The 16,058-nt window shown below is 52.7% G+C and overlaps 2 protein-coding genes across 2 annotated transcripts; one reads left to right on the top strand and one right to left on the bottom strand.

The window, feature by feature from the left end:
* Positions 1–40: 40 nt before the first annotated feature.
* P3H1 (prolyl 3-hydroxylase 1) lies at positions 41–8,112 on the bottom strand. Its single transcript, XM_036396158.1, is given in 16 exon segments — positions 41–511; positions 589–729; positions 895–970; positions 1,145–1,262; positions 1,739–1,889; positions 2,004–2,099; positions 2,205–2,332; positions 2,509–2,630; positions 2,992–3,044; positions 3,155–3,244; positions 3,943–4,082; positions 6,019–6,150; positions 6,617–6,806; positions 6,974–7,068; positions 7,071–7,125; positions 7,589–8,112. Coding segments are annotated over 16 exon segments (2,220 nt in total). The 5' UTR covers positions 8,102–8,112; the 3' UTR covers positions 41–391.
* Positions 8,080–14,498, top strand: C23H1orf50 (chromosome 23 C1orf50 homolog). The gene is made up of 4 exons (XM_036396166.1): positions 8,080–8,412; positions 9,305–9,391; positions 11,717–11,848; positions 12,511–14,498. The coding sequence occupies exons 1-4, from the start codon at positions 8,185–8,187 to the stop codon at positions 12,700–12,702; spliced, it is 639 nt and encodes a 212-aa protein (XP_036252059.1). The 5' UTR covers positions 8,080–8,184; the 3' UTR covers positions 12,703–14,498.
* The last annotated feature ends 1,560 nt before the right edge of the window (positions 14,499–16,058 follow it).

Genomic DNA, 16,058 nt, shown 5'->3' with positions numbered 1-16,058 from the left:
GGTGACACCAGCCTTCAGGCCCCACCTGGAAAGCAACAGCTTAGAAAAAAAATACCTTTATTCACCCATTTTCTGCAGAAGGCACTTATATACCTCCAAGTTCAGGAAAGGCACACATTTGCACCCATTGGCACCAGGGCCCCACCCCTAACAGAGCATCCCTCCCTTTTCCCCATGTCACCCACCCCTGAGCCTCCATCACACACCCCAGATCAGCTCCACAGGGGAATACTGGATGCTGCAGGGGTAGTACACAGCATTCCCCAAAACCCCACTCCAACTGGGTTGGGGGCAGAGGGGATCCTGTATGTTACCCTTATGACTATGCAGCCTGAACCCACAATGCTGACATGACTAGTCCCAGCAGAGATGTCCTGGTCCCCGTAGGATGTCAAAGCTCATCCTTCCCGACCGCAATGGCAGCTGGTGATTCCTTCTCTGGCTCTGGCTCCAAATCCCCCTCTTCCATGCTGAAAAGCATCTTCACCAGGTCATCTGCCTGCACACGCTCCTGTGGGCAGACCCATAGTGGTAAGCATAGCCACTGTCCCACCCAAAACCCCTACGCACTGCTGAGAGGGAGCTTACCCGCTCACTGTGCCGAGGGTCTAGGGTGAACCAGAGGGCAATAGCGCAGCGCTGACCCTTGGTCACAGCTTTCACCCCGTGGGGGTTCTCTGAGCCAGAGGAGAAGCCCACAGCACGGCCACACTGCGGCTGGACCTCTGCCTGTCAAGGGTGGGAGACCAGAAGACCCCAGTCAGGGGTGAGTTGGTTCCCCTCAATCCAAGTTCATCTTTTGCAGTGGCTCAGGGGATGTTCCCAGGGCAGAGGGCCAACAGGCAGGAGCTAGATTTGGTGCTGCACATGGATCCTTGGAGCTGAGATACTCACGGTCTCAGTCTTGGCATCCAGCTCGGTGAAGTAGAAAGCTCCTCCTTCAAAGTCCCCATTGAGGTAGAGGATTGCACTAATGGGAGCAGGGGACAAGTGGAGATGACAAGTAACCATCACCAGAGCTCTCCAACACCATGGCAAGAGCCAGAGGCAAGAAAGCCCAGGTTTGGTGTACCTCCTACCTTGCTCCTCCCAACTCAGGTGCCACCAAATCATGGTACCCTTAGCTGACAGCCACCACCAGTACCTGTAATCCCGGAAAGTGTAGGCTGGGGGTTCCTTCACGCACAACAGTGCCTCTGCATTGAGAATGCAGTTGTCCACATGCACCTCATGGCTGTTGTCACTCCGGCCTTCTTGCTTCTCTAGGGTAGAACAGGGCATGTCAGGAGCCCTCTGTGCAAGAACAGGGTCCATCCCCAAGTATCCCGTGCTTGCAGGTGACAAGAAAATCATGCATTAGCCTAAAGCACTTCCACTTGCTGGAGTGTGGACTGTGCAAGGCCATTTGGGTGGCATAAAACACTGTTGACTTGTCCCATGGCATTTCCATGGCCCTCCAGGTAAAACCTCTCTCAGCGCCCATCCCAAAATGCCTCAGAATGATGAAATCCTGTATGGCATGAGGCCATCTGCCCTGTTAGAGGCAACCAGCAGAGCTGCTGCTCATCTTCCCAAACTGGGCTTAGGGACAAGCTTCCTACACCCTCCTGGGAAGAGGAGTGGGTTAGGGAGCAGCAAGGAGGTCTCCAAAGAAAGGTCCAAGACTACACCACTCCAGCTGTTAGAGGAGATCCAGACAGGAAAAGACAAAAGACTTGTTCCTCTGGGCCACACTCACCATCAATGGCTGTGCGGCACACTAGGTGGGAGTAGGAGAAGTGGAGTGGGACCTCCAGGCGGAAGTAGGACTCAATCATGTGCCGCACCTTCTCTGTCACGTTGTAGTACAAGTAGGCACTGTGCAGGGGCACCTTCCCCTCCTGCCCCAGCTGTGGAGGACAGACAGGACAGGGGCTCAGCCCCATATGGGCATGGGCAACCATCTCCCCCAAAACTACCCTCCCTTGTCCCCACAGCCTGTTTCTCCACACAGCCACCCCAACCTTGAGGGCCTTGAGGACAGTCACGCCATAGAAGGTCTCACTGGGAGTGTGAGGAGAGGTCTTCCCCCGATAGCCATCTCCAGCCGAGGCAGCTGCCTGTAAAACCCGATTTGTGTTACTGGTCTGATGTGTGAGCTGCAGGATGGGACCCCTTGGCATCCTCTATCCATCCCTGCCTTCTCCACCTGTTCTTGCACTCACGTTAGTGAGTCTCTGCAGTTCTCGGCACTCTTCAGCAGAAAGGACTCCATCCACCACGACACGCTGGGAGCCATTCAGGGCTTTGGAGTTCATGGTGACACTGGCTCCTTCGTACACCAAAGGGCCGCCTGTGGCACAAATGGGATCGGTGGACATGGGGAGAGATGCTACCAGCTCTGGTGTGGCTGGGGGAAGCTGTGGTCCCTCCACCTGCTCCTGCTGCCACCCATGTGTAGAGGGACTGTGAACTGGCAGCAGGGGTCACAAAGGTCTCCATCCCACCTCCCCTCCAGGCCTTCTCCACCTTCTCGGATGAACTTGCTCATGTCGGCAGACTCTTTGGCCTTCTCCTCCACCAGTGTCTCAATCTCCTTCATGAGGTTGCCGATTTCCTCAGAGATGCGTGCCGCAGTCTCCCGCTCCACCCTGGGCATGCGGCAGCCATCAGCACCACCACCCCACTGTCCCCACATCAGAAATGAGGGCCACTAAGACAAGGGCTGGATAAGCTGTCTCAGGTGCTGGTAACAAAGCTCGCACCTAGACTGGAGAGTCACCTCAATGCATCCCTCACTGTGAGGTGTTTGGGGTGACCTACACATGCCCATCATCTCATGGGCTGATGGGAAATAAAGTTCTGCCCTCCAGCAGCCTCTTCCAGTCCCAGCATCAGAACATCCCCTGGCAGGAGCTCTATGCCATGTCCTTTGGCCCAAAGCCCACACTGGAAGAAAGGTTTGTCCTGTCAGACCCCCATTGGGTGAGCTTGGCTGGGGACAGCACTCACTTCTGTTTCTCTCGCAGTCTTTTTGGTATCACCTCTTCAGGTGTCCATGTGTCCTGCCACCAGAAGAACAACATCAGGAGCTGGACAAAGATCTGGCCAGGACACAGACCCCTCGTCTGCATTCCATCTGGCCACTGCATCACCCTGGTCTCACATCACCCACCGGGTCCACAAAAGGGATGCCAAAGACGTCATAGCTGAAGAAGAGCAGCTCCTTCTCCATCAGACTCTGCTGGTAATATACCTGGATCTCCTGTGGCAAGGGGCAGAGGGATGGGGTGAGGTACAGCAGGAGGATTCTGAAAAACCCCGAGTGTGGGCAGGAAGATGCAGGTTTACACCATTCCTGTGGTCCTTGCACTAGACCCACAGCCTTGTTTCCTGCTCCATCTGGCAGCTGGGAAGCAAGTGGCATTCCCCATTCTGTCTGAACTTCCCAGTGGACAAGCCCTGGGGAGATGACATTTGAGCAGAGGCACATGTGTGTCCCTTCTGCAGGAAGCTCTTTAGGAGCAGTTTCCCTTCCCGTACTCCAACTGGTGTGGAGCAGAGACTCCCATCCATGGGAGTCTCACATCCCAGGCAGGACCTAGCCATCCAGATTTGGCTATTTTGAAGCCAAATTCTCTCCTTTTTAAGCAATTTCACTTCAGCTGTGGAAAAGTGCAATAGAGGTAGCCTCAGATCCTCCTAAAAAGATTGTCCACCTGCCTCTCACAGCCCCCTCTATCAAGAAAGGGTCCATGTGTGCCTGTCATCCAGCTTCACTTGGCCTAAGACATTTTGCCAGTGATGTTTTTCAGCTACTTTCCAGCTTGTTTGACCTTAAATCCACCCATTCCTGTCCACCTTCGGTAGCTGGTATGGAGGAGACCCTACTACAGCTTCTGCAAAGGTCCCCAGTGAGAAGAGAAGATGTTCCTGCAATCGTTCGTCCTTCTGACTGCTCACCTTTCGCGGTTGGATGGGTCTGGCCAGGTTTTCCCCCAGGACGGCAGTGTAATAGGCCAAATTTTGGTTCATCACCTCGTCATGTGGGAAGAAGAGCAAATAGGTTTTGGCACATTCAATGGCTTTTTCGTAATTCCCATCTGCAACGAGAAATGGGCTGTTAATGGCATGTCCGAGGACACTGGAGGCAGAACAAAGACAGATATGGAGGAGAGATGAAAGACATAGTCCTTTTGTTCCAAACTGTGTCACGAGTAGGGCAGATCCCCTGGGGTGAGGATAACTGCTGCTACAAAGGCAAAATTCAGATTCTGTGGTGCTCTCCTCTCCCCAGAAACCATCACAACAGAAACCAGGGGTACTTGTACAGCTTGGGTACTTTTCTCACTTGGAAAACATGACAAAGCCTATTTAGAGGTAGCCAGACCCAACCATTTACTGGCAAACCTGCAGTTTCCAGCCACTGAAACATCCTATCCCACTTTCATGTGGTCTTTCACAGAATCAAAAAATCACAGAATGAGTCAGATTGGAAGGGACCACAGTGGGTCATCTGGCCCAACCTCTCTGCTCAAGCAGGGTCCTCCGAGAGCATACAGCACAGGACTGTGTCCAGATTGCCTGGAATATCCCCAGTGAGGGAGATGTAACACCCTCTCTGGACAATCTCTTCAGTGCTCAGTCGCTGCAAACATCCTCATATCCAGATGGAACTTCCTAGCCATGAGTTTCTGCCTCTTGTCCTATTGCTCAGCACCACAGAGCAGAGCCTGATCACATCCTCCAGCGCTACCCTGCAGATACTGACAAACATTTATGAGGTCCCCTCACAGCTGTCTCTTCTTGAGGATTTCTATCCTCTTGGACTTAATATTTTTTCTCCTCCTTTTGGAGAAATTCACACAGAAACATCTTATACTTTTCTAAAGAAATAAATAAAAAATGAAATCAAATCAGGTGTATTTTCCTGGGTTGTAACTTCTGCGTTGGGAGTGTGCTGCTGTGATTTGAGGCAAGAGGTGGACAGCTGGCAAGGAGGAAAAAAAATGCTTCTCTCAGCTGTTGTTTCACTTGAAAAGTGAAGCTGCCCAGTAATAAAGCAACGTGGACAGGGACTGCAGCCAAGCACAGAGTGATCTAATCTCCTGGAAAATGTTTCAGGCAGGAGGAACATGCCTGTTGAACCTCATGAAGTACAAGGCCTAGTGGAAGGCTCTCCAGCAGTATCAGTGAAGATAGTGAAGATAGGGGGGATGGATAGGATTAGAGCACCCAGAGGAGAAGGATATGGAGATAATAGTGGATGAAAAATTGCACAGGACCCATCCATGTGCACTAGCAGCTCAGACCCCCCCCCCCCCCTCCCCAGGCTGATCCCTGGCAGCATGGGCAACAGGTGAGGGAAGGATTCTGCCCCTCTGCTCCACTCTGGTGACATGCCACTTGCAGTGCTGTGTCCAGCTCTGGGTTCCCCAGCATAAGGATATGGACTCATTAATGCGGGTCCAGAGGAGGCCACAAAGACGGTCAGAGGACTGGAGCCTCTCTGTGAAGAAAGGCTGAGAGAATTTGGCTTGTTGAACCTGGACATGAGAAGGCTCCTGAGAGATCTTGACGGCCTTCCCATACCAAGAGTGGCCACAAGAGAGATGAAGACAACTTTTGTAGTTCGTAAGGTTTATAGTGACTGGACAAGGGGAATTGTCTTAAACTGAAGAAGGGCAGCATTAGGTTGGCCATAAAGAAGGAATTTTAGGTCTGGGCAGTCTGTGCCAGGGAAGGAATTAGGTTGGCCATAAGGAAGGAATTTTAGTCTGGGCAGTCTGTGCCAGGGCCTCACCACTCTGATGAGAGTGGTGAGGCCCTGGCACAGACTGCCCAGAGTGTTAGAGACTGGGTTGGATGGGGCTCTGGGAGATCTGAGTGACCAGTGCTAGATGTCCCTTCATCTTCGGTTGTACTGATGAGATTATCTTTGAAGGTCCTTTCCCCACCCTAAACACTCTAAGGATCTATGATTTCAGGCAGAGTGCCGAGTGCTGACAACCACAGAGGATGAGGTGAGGAGCTGCTTACTGTTGTAGTAGGCAAACTGCAGATAGTTGAAGTGCGAGGGCAGGAAATCCTCCAGAGGCTTCTCCTGGCCAGGCTGGGAGGCCAGCTCTGTGACACAGCCCTGCTTGCAGCTTAGCACTTGCATGGAGTGATCTGGCAGAGAAAAATGCCATGCTCAGTCACCCACGGGCTGATGGGCAGGACCCTGAGGGGTATTCAATCTCCTGCTCATACTGGGGTTGTTGCAAGCTTTTTGGTGGTGGAAAACCCTCAGGGATGGGGGTCGTCCACCTCAGAGTTGACTAGTGTGGGGTTGTGGTGCTCTCTCAGGACGGACTAGCCATCATCAGCCTCCCATCACATCCTGGTGACCGTCTACTGGTCTCTCTTCTGTCTTTCCATGTTCCCCTGGAATTAGGAGAATTCCTGGGCATCAGTCCCAGTGCTAAGTGCGGGTAAACACCTCCTGCCATTTACTGGCCACACCTTCCCTAGTGAAAGCTAGGATGGGGTTTCCAGTCTTCAGGGACTCCCTACCCCCACCCCAGGTCTTTGTGGACCAACCTCCTGAGAATCATACTCAACTCTTGTGACAGGACACAGAAGGCATGGCTCCCACCTGTAATGGCCTGGAAAAGGTCTGCATTGTACTCAAGGTAGTTGTAGCCCTCGTAGTCATACGGTCCCTCGCAGAGAGCGCGGCATTCAGTGTCTGCCACAAAATACTCCTCCAGCGCCTTCTCCAGGTGCAGGATGGCAGCAGCTGGCTGGTCCTCTGTGTAAAACCGGATGCCCAGCTGAAACTCGCTCTACAGAAGGATGAGAAACGATGAGGGGATCTCAGTGCTTCATCCCCTGTGATGGGTCATCTCATCCCCAGCACAATGGCACCTCACGAGCTCTCTGAGCTAGCAGCTGTGGTGTGATTGCCCGGGGTTGCACAGCGGACAGGGACTTTGGGAGGGAAGGTTCTCACCAGGTGGGGTTTGGCTTCCAGGTCAGTGAAGTCATCCTCGTGGACTCCCACCATGGCCTGGTAGTACTCCAGGTTTTGCCTCATCTCCTGGTGCCCGGGTTGGCCACGAAGAAAGTGTGAGCGGCCGCCGCCGCCTGCGCTGGCCGGTTCATCTGGGTGGGACGAGGGTGAGACAGCGCGGATCCCATGCAGAGCGGAGTGGACACCCGTCCCCTGAGCATCCCCGTAGCCGGGGCGGAGGGCGGTGACAGGGGCGGCTCCAGCGAGCTCCGACGTGGCACTGATGGGGGGGCGCGAAGGCGGGGGGGCAAGGCCGAGACTGCCGGCCGGTAACCCTACTACGCCGGGGCAGACACCGAACCCTCCCGGCGTCCCGGGACCGGGATCGCCACCGGCCGGTTCACCCGGTCCTTCCCGCCTGATTCTGGGATCCTCCGTGCATCCCGTTCGTCCCAAAACCCGTCGTAGCGGGACACCCCTTCCCTTCCCTTCCCTTCCCTTCCCTTCCCTTCCCTTCCCTTCCCTCCCTTCCCTTCCCTTCCCTTCCCCTCCCTTCCCTTCCCTAACCTTCCCAAACCTTCCCAAACCTTCCCTTCCCTGCCGCCGGTGCCGCACCTTGAAATAGGCCACCTGGAGGTAGTTGTAGGGGCTGCGCCGGCTGAACTCCCGGTCCAGCTCCTCACCCAGGCGGTATCGGGAGGGCGCAGCGGGCCCGCAGCCCCGCAGGCAGGCGGCGCGGCGAAGCAGCGCCCGAAAGAACCACAAGTCCCGGAGCACCGGGTCGGGGTGGGACTCGGCCGCCTCCGCCGGCCCCGCTGTGGCGTTGGCGCAGCGCAGGCGGCACTGCATCAGACGGGAGCGCACGGCGGCCCGCGCCCGCAGCGCCCGCTCCATCTGCAGCACTACGGTGGGCCAGTCCCCCCGCGCGTACGCCTCGGCACCGGCGGCGAACAGCGCGTCCGGGGACTGGGCGGGCAACGGCGGGTCGCCCAGTGCTATGGTCGGGACCGGGACCGGTTCCGGTGGCGTGGCCGCCCGCGCCAGCAGCACCATCAGCAGCGGCAGCAGCAGCAGCAGCAGAAGCGGCGGCGACAGCGCCATGTCCGAACACCGGCCGAACCGCAGCATCAGCCACCCCGGGCACCGGAGCGATACTAACTCCGCCCCCTCCACCCCGCCTGCCGGCCAATCAGCGACAGCAGAGCCCCGCCATGGTCGCACCCCTCACCGTGCGTGCGGACGCCTCAGCGGAAGCCTCCCCACCGGGCGGAAGTGGTGGGTCGTGGCTGTCCATGGCGGAGGGCGGCTCGGAGCCTGGGCATGAGGGCCACGGCCCTGGTCCCGGTCCTGGGCTGGCCCTGGTCGAGGGCAGCGCCGGCCGCGCCGGCCGCGTCGGGGACCCCGGTGACCTAGTGGCCCTGGCCCAGCAGGTGCAGCAGGTGAGGGCCGGGTCCCAGCGGCGGGGCTGCAGGGGCAGGGCTGGCCTCGCTGTCCGCTGCTTCCCGGGCGTCTCCGGGGCCTTCTCAGGCGGCGGCGGCCTTGGTGCCTCCCAGCACGTCCCGCTGCTTTCCGGTGGCCCCGGCGGCCTCCTGGTGTGTCCTGTGCTGATTTCCGCAATCTCCCACTGTCTCCTCCCAGTATGTCGCAGTGCCCCGCCAGGATCTTCCCGAGTTCCCACGTTGTTGGTGTCTCCAGAACCTGTCATTGCACTTCAGTGCTTCCCACTGTGCCTTGCTGCCCCACAGTGACTCAGAGCATCCCACTGAAGTCCCATTCCTGTATGCCCTGCTGCCTCCCAGTATGTCCCCCTATATATAGTTCACAGCAGCATGTACAGATGCCTCCCACTACCATACTGCCAGTCCATCCTAGCACCCCTGATATGTTCTATGACTTTTTCAGTGATTCTCAGTCCATCCTGCCTCTCAGTCCTCCCCAGGTTTTCTGATATGTTCTACTGGTCCTCCCAGTGCACTCCAGTATGTTATAGTATTCCTTCAGTGCCTCATAGTACATCCTACTGATCTCTGGTGATGTTCCTCAGAGCTTCTCAGTTCACCTAAAAGCTCAGTGTATGTCCTACTGCCTGCTCCCTTTGTAGCCCACTACCTCCCAGTCCAACTCATTGCCGCCCAGTATGTCCTGCTGCTCCCTCTCACTGCCCCTCAGCCTATCCAGACAGCTCTGGTCCTTGCTCCTGCCTAGGGGTGCCAGGACAGCTCCTGCACCCGCCAACTCTGTGGATGCCTTGAGCTTGACCACAGCTGGCTCAGCACAGTCCAGAGGGCTGTCGTTCTTCCTGTTCTGACTTGCCCTAATTTTCTCTCCCAGGCCAATGACTTTGTCCGAGCAAATGCCTGCAGCAAACTGACAGTCATCGCTGAGCAGATCCGGCACCTGCAGGAGCAGGCGCGGAAGGTGAGTAAGGATTGGCAGAAGGCTCATTGCCTTGGGAGATGAGCATCTGCTGCCGCTGCTGGGCATTTGGGAAGGGCTGTGGCCTACATGTGAATTGGGGCTAGGAGCTGAGCAGAGAAGATTTAGTGGAAAAATAAGGAGGTTTATTGTCCAATGTCAAGGGGGATGGGAGAGGGTAGATTTTTGTGCTTTCCCTGCGTCCTCAGCAAACCAAGAAGGACTTTATGAATAAAGTAGGGGAGCAAGGGCAGGAGGTCCAAAACAGCTCGCGGGTATCAGGACAGAAAGAGATGACTCTGGTTTTGGGACTGGTGATTTGTGTGTGCACTGTGCTCTTGGAAGGATCTGATGAAGTGACGATGTGGTCCTAGCTGGATCTGAGGCCCTGGGGTAAAGTGGTGCACTTCAATGGATTCCTCTGTGAGCGACTAGTGCTTTCAGGGCCTGGAGCACACTCGCTATGATAGCTGACAGCAGAGGCAAAGGACAGGTCTTTGTATGGAAATCCAGGACAGTCTATCAAGTCTGAAAGGGAATCCAGGGACAAGGACAAACTTGGACTGAGGGCACAGGGTTTTATATGGTGCAAAAAGGGGTGGTTCTGAGGGTCAAGGTCCAATGGGAACAAGTGAAAATGGTGCAGAGGAGGGGCAGCCAACCAGGGGAACCAATAGGGTAACATGGGTGGAACACTGAATCAAACTGAGACCACTGGGGCATCAGGAGAGGGAAGAACATTCTAGGGAACATACAAATAATGGTGAATAGGGGCTGAACTGGGGTGGAGCAACTGTATGAACCAATGGAACTTAAGATATTAATATGTGCTTGCAAAGGCCTATGGGAGTGAGGCACTTCTCACCCTAATCTAGGAGGGGTGTTTCTCCTTGCCTGCTTCTGCCTCTGGGCAGTTTAAAGGGCGACAGTTCTAGTGGTTGGCTCTCGGGCCTCCCTACTGGAAAAGATGAGTTCTCCGTCTAGTGATAAGCTTGGTTTCACATTTATCTGGATGGATTTGCAGGAGTGGGTGGTCCCAGGAGGGGGGACACAGCAGGGCTTGGCTGTGTTCATCCGTCTAGCCTTCCACTCTTCATAGTAAAATCAGGAGCCAGAGTGGGGAAGGATCTGCCAGTCATTGCAACTGGCCCACTGCCATTGAGGCCATTACATCATGTAATCATTAACTGGTGGAGCTGGAGCAGTCAGGTGGTAGAACTGGGGAGATGAATTCTCCTTTGTTTGCTGCCCCTTCCCTTTCAAGGCACAGCAGGAAGGCCTGTCTTTGGTTGCAAATGCAAGTTGTGGCTGGGGGTATGTATTCTATTACCATCTGTTAGAGGTGGGGCAGTTATCTTCTGTTAATTGGGCCACCTGTTAAAACCAGGTGGGGCAGTTTTCCTTATCTCTTCCATGACCCATCCTCCTTCCCGGGAGATCTCTTCAATCTCAAACTCAATGTCAATGGGCATTGAGTGTCCCTGCATGACTGATAAAGTTATCATCATCCCATTGGGAGATGCTCTGCCCAGGGGGAGGAGCCAAGCATTCCTACCTGAATATAATCTGAGATTTGGAACAGCACAGTTAGCCTTTTCCCACTTGATTCCCAGAGGAGCAGCTTTCTTTTCCACTGCATTCCCAGAGAAATACCAGGCCCATTTACATCACCCCTGGACCTTCAGAGGAAAACTCCACCCTTCTACAGGATCACTGCTTCTGCAGAGCCACAGCTGGCACTGCAGGAGGACTGCAGCCATTATTTAACCAGACTGCTACCAACAGCCTGACCAACAGGGTGTGAGGTCATATTTCTGACTCTGTCAGTGTTGTTTTGTATTACTGCATTTTTATTTTAATTTTTTTTTCCTAATAAAGAACTGTTACTGCTACTCCTGTATCTTTGCCTCAGAGCCCCCTTAATTTCAAAACTATAACAGTTCGGAGGGAGGAGGTTTACTTTTCCATTTCAAGAGAGGCTCCTGACTTCCTTAGCAGACAACTGTCTTTTCAAACCAAGACAAGGCCCCAGTCCAGCAGCTGTGTGTGGAGATGAGGAATAAGCCCAACATGTGGTGGCGTCAAGTATAGAGATGAATCTGGAGTGAGATGCACAGGTATCTCCACCGCTGTGGAGAGGTTGTCTGAAGTCCTTCTGACAGGGAATAATTGGAGAAAACTATCTCTTTGGAAAACATCTCCTTCCTGTGTGGCAGGGAGATCAAGGCCTTGTGACCCATAGGTCAAGTGATGTGTCTTGGGCCATGGCTGAGAGGCAATAGCATGTTGTCATTTTATTTCAAGTGTAAAGATGTTTTGTTATTCCAGGTCTTAGATGAAGCTAACAGGGATGCTGATCTGAACCACGTGGCCTGCAACCTTGTGAAGAAGCCAGGAAACGTTTACTACATGTACAGGCGGGAGAGTGGGCAGCGGTATTTCTCCATCCTGTCTCCTAAGGTGGGTGGTTACAGGCCATATGAAGAAGCAGGGAGGGGAAAAAAGTAGTGTTTCTGGGGCTTGGGAACATAGGAAGCTCAGGCAAAAGCACCAGCTTGATGGGGGCATTTGTTTGTCCCTACTTAGGTTTGGTGTTTGCCCTTGCTCTGGGTTAGTCTGCTGGAGCCAGAGCCATCTTACAGAGTTCTCTGGCTCTTGATGGAGAATGGCAAGAAGCCCTTTGGGGCATGGATCTGAATTTTGTCTTTTGGTACCTGTGGTTCTTTGTCTGGAAGTAAAGAACTGCCAACGTGCCCTGAGCCTTCGCTGGCTGGTGTGGCTGCCTGGCAGGACAGTCTCTTAGGTACTTCAGCCCAGAAACTGAGTTTGCCTGCAGCTGAGGTGATGGTCTTAGAGATCTCCTTCCAGACTACCCATTTTCTTACATGCAGGGTGAAGGCTTCAGGGCAGGTCAGGGAGATCTTGTGTCCACAAGCCTTCCTCTGTCAGTAGTGCTGGAGCTTGACCTGATCTTGGACTTGAGGTAGCTGAGCTTATTTTTAGGTTAGGAAATGGTATGGTTGTGTAGCTGGGACTGCTTCAAAGGTAGTAGGGCTTAAGGACAGCACAGCCCAGCTCCAAGGGAAACTGAACACTGATGGAATCTCTCTTTTCTCCACCAGGAATGGGGTACCACTCCCCATGAATTTCTTGGTGCCTATAAGCTCCAGCATGACATGTCCTGGACTCCGTTTGAGGACATAGAGAGACGAGATGCTGAAATAACTGTCCTGGAGAAGCTGCTGAACCAGCAGGCAGCACTGCCCCTGTGCATGGAGCCCAACTTCCAGGGCCTGACCAAGTCACACAAGTGACCCCACAGGACCTCCTGAGCAGAGTCCCTGAGTGAGGGGACACAGTGCTTGTATGCTGCCAAAGGCGAGGGGGAAAGAGACCAAGAAACAAAAATGCTGATTGTTTTTGTGCTTTAAGGAGACTAATGCTGCATTCAGTCTTACTGGATTTTATAGTAATTGAATAATTTACTTTATTGACCTATGCCAAGCTATACCAGGAGGTGTCAGTTCCAAGAGTGCTTGGAACAAAAAGCAGAAATGCTTGGGGTAGATGTGCTTATGTTGTAAAATAATATCTCGTATCTGCCTGGCTCTGGTGTACCTCACTGCGAGTGCGTCAGGTAATGATCTCAGGGCTGGATTTTCCCCCTTATTAAAATACACATGTTTAAAGAGCTCTGTGGCCTGGGAAGAGTAGTCAAAAGCCTGTGCAAAGGGTCTGTTGTGATGAGTCTTCTGGTCTCTGTTCTAGCTGGTCTGAATCCCTGAGCTAGGAACATAGGGTGACCTGAAGCTCTTTTCTCTGGAAAGAGCATTCTCAAAAGTGCCATGCAGACTTCAAGTGCTCTTCAGATGATGTGTGTTTTACATCCTCAGCATTCCCCCTTGGATGTGAGTGCATGAGCTGCCAGGTAGAAGCAGGATACTGGATGACTTTATGCCAGAGCAGTGCGGAGAGTAAAATAAATCAACTGTTATCTCACATATACCACCAAGACAGGCCCCTGTGTTCTTCCTGCGTGGCAAAAATACCTTTAGCTTTGCCAGGAAGACTTAGTGGCACACGTGGAGCTGATAGGACACGTCCAGCATGTTTTTTCCACCCAGGAAAACCAAGGAGAAGTAAAGATCAGAGCTGCTGAGGAGATATCCTCTCTCTGCTCAGCCACATGGGGCTTCTTCAGGAACTTGCCTGCTTTTCTGTGAGGAGCCAAAGTTGTAATTTATTGACAGAGAGGATGTCCAGGTTGGATCCTGGTATGTAACATTAGATCTGGTTGGATTCTCCCATGACTTGCTCACTTTCCTGACATTACAAGATGATCTTATATGCTGCTCCAGGCATTACATGTACACAACCGCCTTGCCATCTCCATGGGCAACATGGGAGGGTTGGCGTCCACTTGTAGAAGCTGAATTCTGACCCTGGGGTCTGGGCTGGCTATGGATGGAGTTGGTGCTTCTTGGTGGAGCCCAGCTGTGAGGGCATCTGCAAAAACAAGACCCTTGGGGACCAGCACTGTCACTGTGTTTTGTCATTGCTGGAGTTTATTCCCCCTTTGCAGGACACAGCCTCGCCTCAAGTGTCCCTCTGTCCTCATCCCCATGCACTGGGAGATGCTCAAGGCTGCTGGCAGTGACAGTTCCTCATGGGAAGAGCTGTTTCCTCCTGGTGTTACAGAGGATTGGGAGGTTTGAGGCAGCTCCCTAGCAGCCCAGGATTTTTTTTGTCCCAGATTTTCTTCTAGCTGTGTCCAGTGCAGTAGCTCACCTACATCCCACCATGGCAGAGCCTCTGTTTGGAAGAAACCTGTTCCTTGGATTCTATATGGGACATTTTTCTCAATATCTTTCCTCACTTGGAGCACAAGGGCATATTAACAGCAATTTAGTAGTAGTAGTAGTAGTATTAGACAAGGCTATAATAAATTCCTTATCAAGTTACAGGTGCCAAATTTGACAGGGTTTTTCTCTGCTGGTTTCATTGCCTTGGGTTTGATTTTACTGCATGCTATTATATCTTAACTTGGAAGGGAGAAAGTTAATTACTGCATGGACTTTGTGTGTTGCTAATTATAGCAATACCAGATCTTCATGTGTGTTGATTTATGCTCCTCTGAGAAGTGGGGATTCCTGCCCTGGTCTTATCTGTTTCCATCATTAATATCTGTACCATGGCACGCACAAGAGGACTGGGGGGTGATGGTTGTGGGCCTCTGTAGCCTTTGGTGGGATGTCATGTGTGTTCAGCAGACACCGCTGGCCCTCCATACCCCACAGCTCACTGGTGTTCTGCAGTTTGTCTAGGCACTGTCAAGTCTTTCTCTTGGATTTGTTCCCCAAAAGCAAAACCACTATGGCTTTGTATGAAAAGACAAAGGAGGTCTTAAGAGACAGGACGTGGAGGTGATGAGCCCATAGTCACGCTCAGTGTTTTTGGCACTGTGGGAAGTGGGGAATGAGGCTGGTGCAGGGAGGGGTTGATAGAAAGGGGGAACCATTCCCCCAATATTGCTTATGCATTGTTGGGATCTAATTAAAGCCAAAGAACTGAGGCATCATCAGAAATACTGGAAGGTGCTCTAAAGCCAAAGCAACACATAATCTGGAACACAGACAAGGATGAAGCTGATTGAGGGGGAGCCTCCTGTGATGCTTGTGGCGAGGATGAATTTCTGGAGGAATGATGAGATGGTACCCTGTGGGAGAATCTAGGGTCTCTCCGGCTTCTTGATCTCATCCACTTGGCTCAGCCCCTACCTAGCTGGTGCCTTTGTGCTTGACAGGGCAGGGATTTCATCGAAATTAATCTGGAAGAGACAGTGAGACACTGATACCTATTCATGATTTCATCTTGAAAATTCTTTTGAAAATATTCCTCTTCCTTTGCTCTTTTGTGAGTGCTCAGGGCAGCAATGAGCATATTCGGAAGGCAGTGGCTCTTTCCAAAATCCGCAGTGATGTCCAATATTTGCAGAAGACACAGATGTGCTTCTGACACCATTACATTGGGCAGAGTGGGTTTTGGTCTGTTTTTGGCCATGCAGATAAACCAGGGCTCATTTGAGAGGTCCAACAAAGATGCTCTGAGGGTTTGACCCATTCCAGGTGCTTCTCAGAGCCAGTGTTTGGTGACTTGAGGCTGCTGGCACTGGTACTTGCAGCTCTTCCCAGCTTTTAAAATTTGAATTAGCCTGGAGTATTCTGTTTCAGGCCAGATTTTTGCTGTACTTCTGACAGTAGCCATGTCTGGAGACTTTCTTTATAGCCTCTTATTCCTGAACGATGTGGGTGGTTAGGGGGATTTAACCTGTTATAAGTGCCCCCTGCTCTGGGGTGTCATCTCTCAGCCACAAAGAGTGTCCCAGCAGGAGGAATTGTGTGTCTTTAGCCCTTCTTATGTCAGCCTCAGATCCAGGGAGAAAAGACAAAAATAAAAAACAAACCCAAACAAAACAAAACGACAAACCAAACCAACAAAAACAACAACAACAAAACTAAAAAAAAAACACAAAAAAAAAACCCAAACAAAAAAACAACAACAAAAAACCCAAAAAATCTTACAGGGAATTTGGGCGCTGCCCAGGCGAGCCCACATGGGGCAGGCCGTGCCCGCGCGCGCCCCCTGTCGGTCCAAGCAGCGGCGCGAGCAG

This window comes from Molothrus ater, chromosome 23 (assembly GCF_012460135.2).
Source record: "Molothrus ater isolate BHLD 08-10-18 breed brown headed cowbird chromosome 23, BPBGC_Mater_1.1, whole genome shotgun sequence".
NCBI lineage: Eukaryota > Metazoa > Chordata > Aves > Passeriformes > Icteridae > Molothrus > Molothrus ater.
The sequence above is the reverse complement of the archived record's forward strand: the minus strand, read 5'-3'. Positions and strand labels throughout refer to the sequence as shown.

Coding starts and splice junctions, on each gene's coding strand:
- C23H1orf50 (XM_036396166.1), top strand. CDS start 8,185: ATGGTCGCACCCCTCACCGTGCGTGCGGACGCCTCAGCGGAAGCCTCC. Junction 8,413..9,304: donor TGGCCCAGCAGGTGCAGCAG/GTGAGGGCCGGG, acceptor TTTCTCTCCCAG/GCCAATGACTTTGTCCGAGC. Junction 11,849..12,510: donor TCTCCATCCTGTCTCCTAAG/GTGGGTGGTTAC, acceptor TTTCTCCACCAG/GAATGGGGTACCACTCCCCA.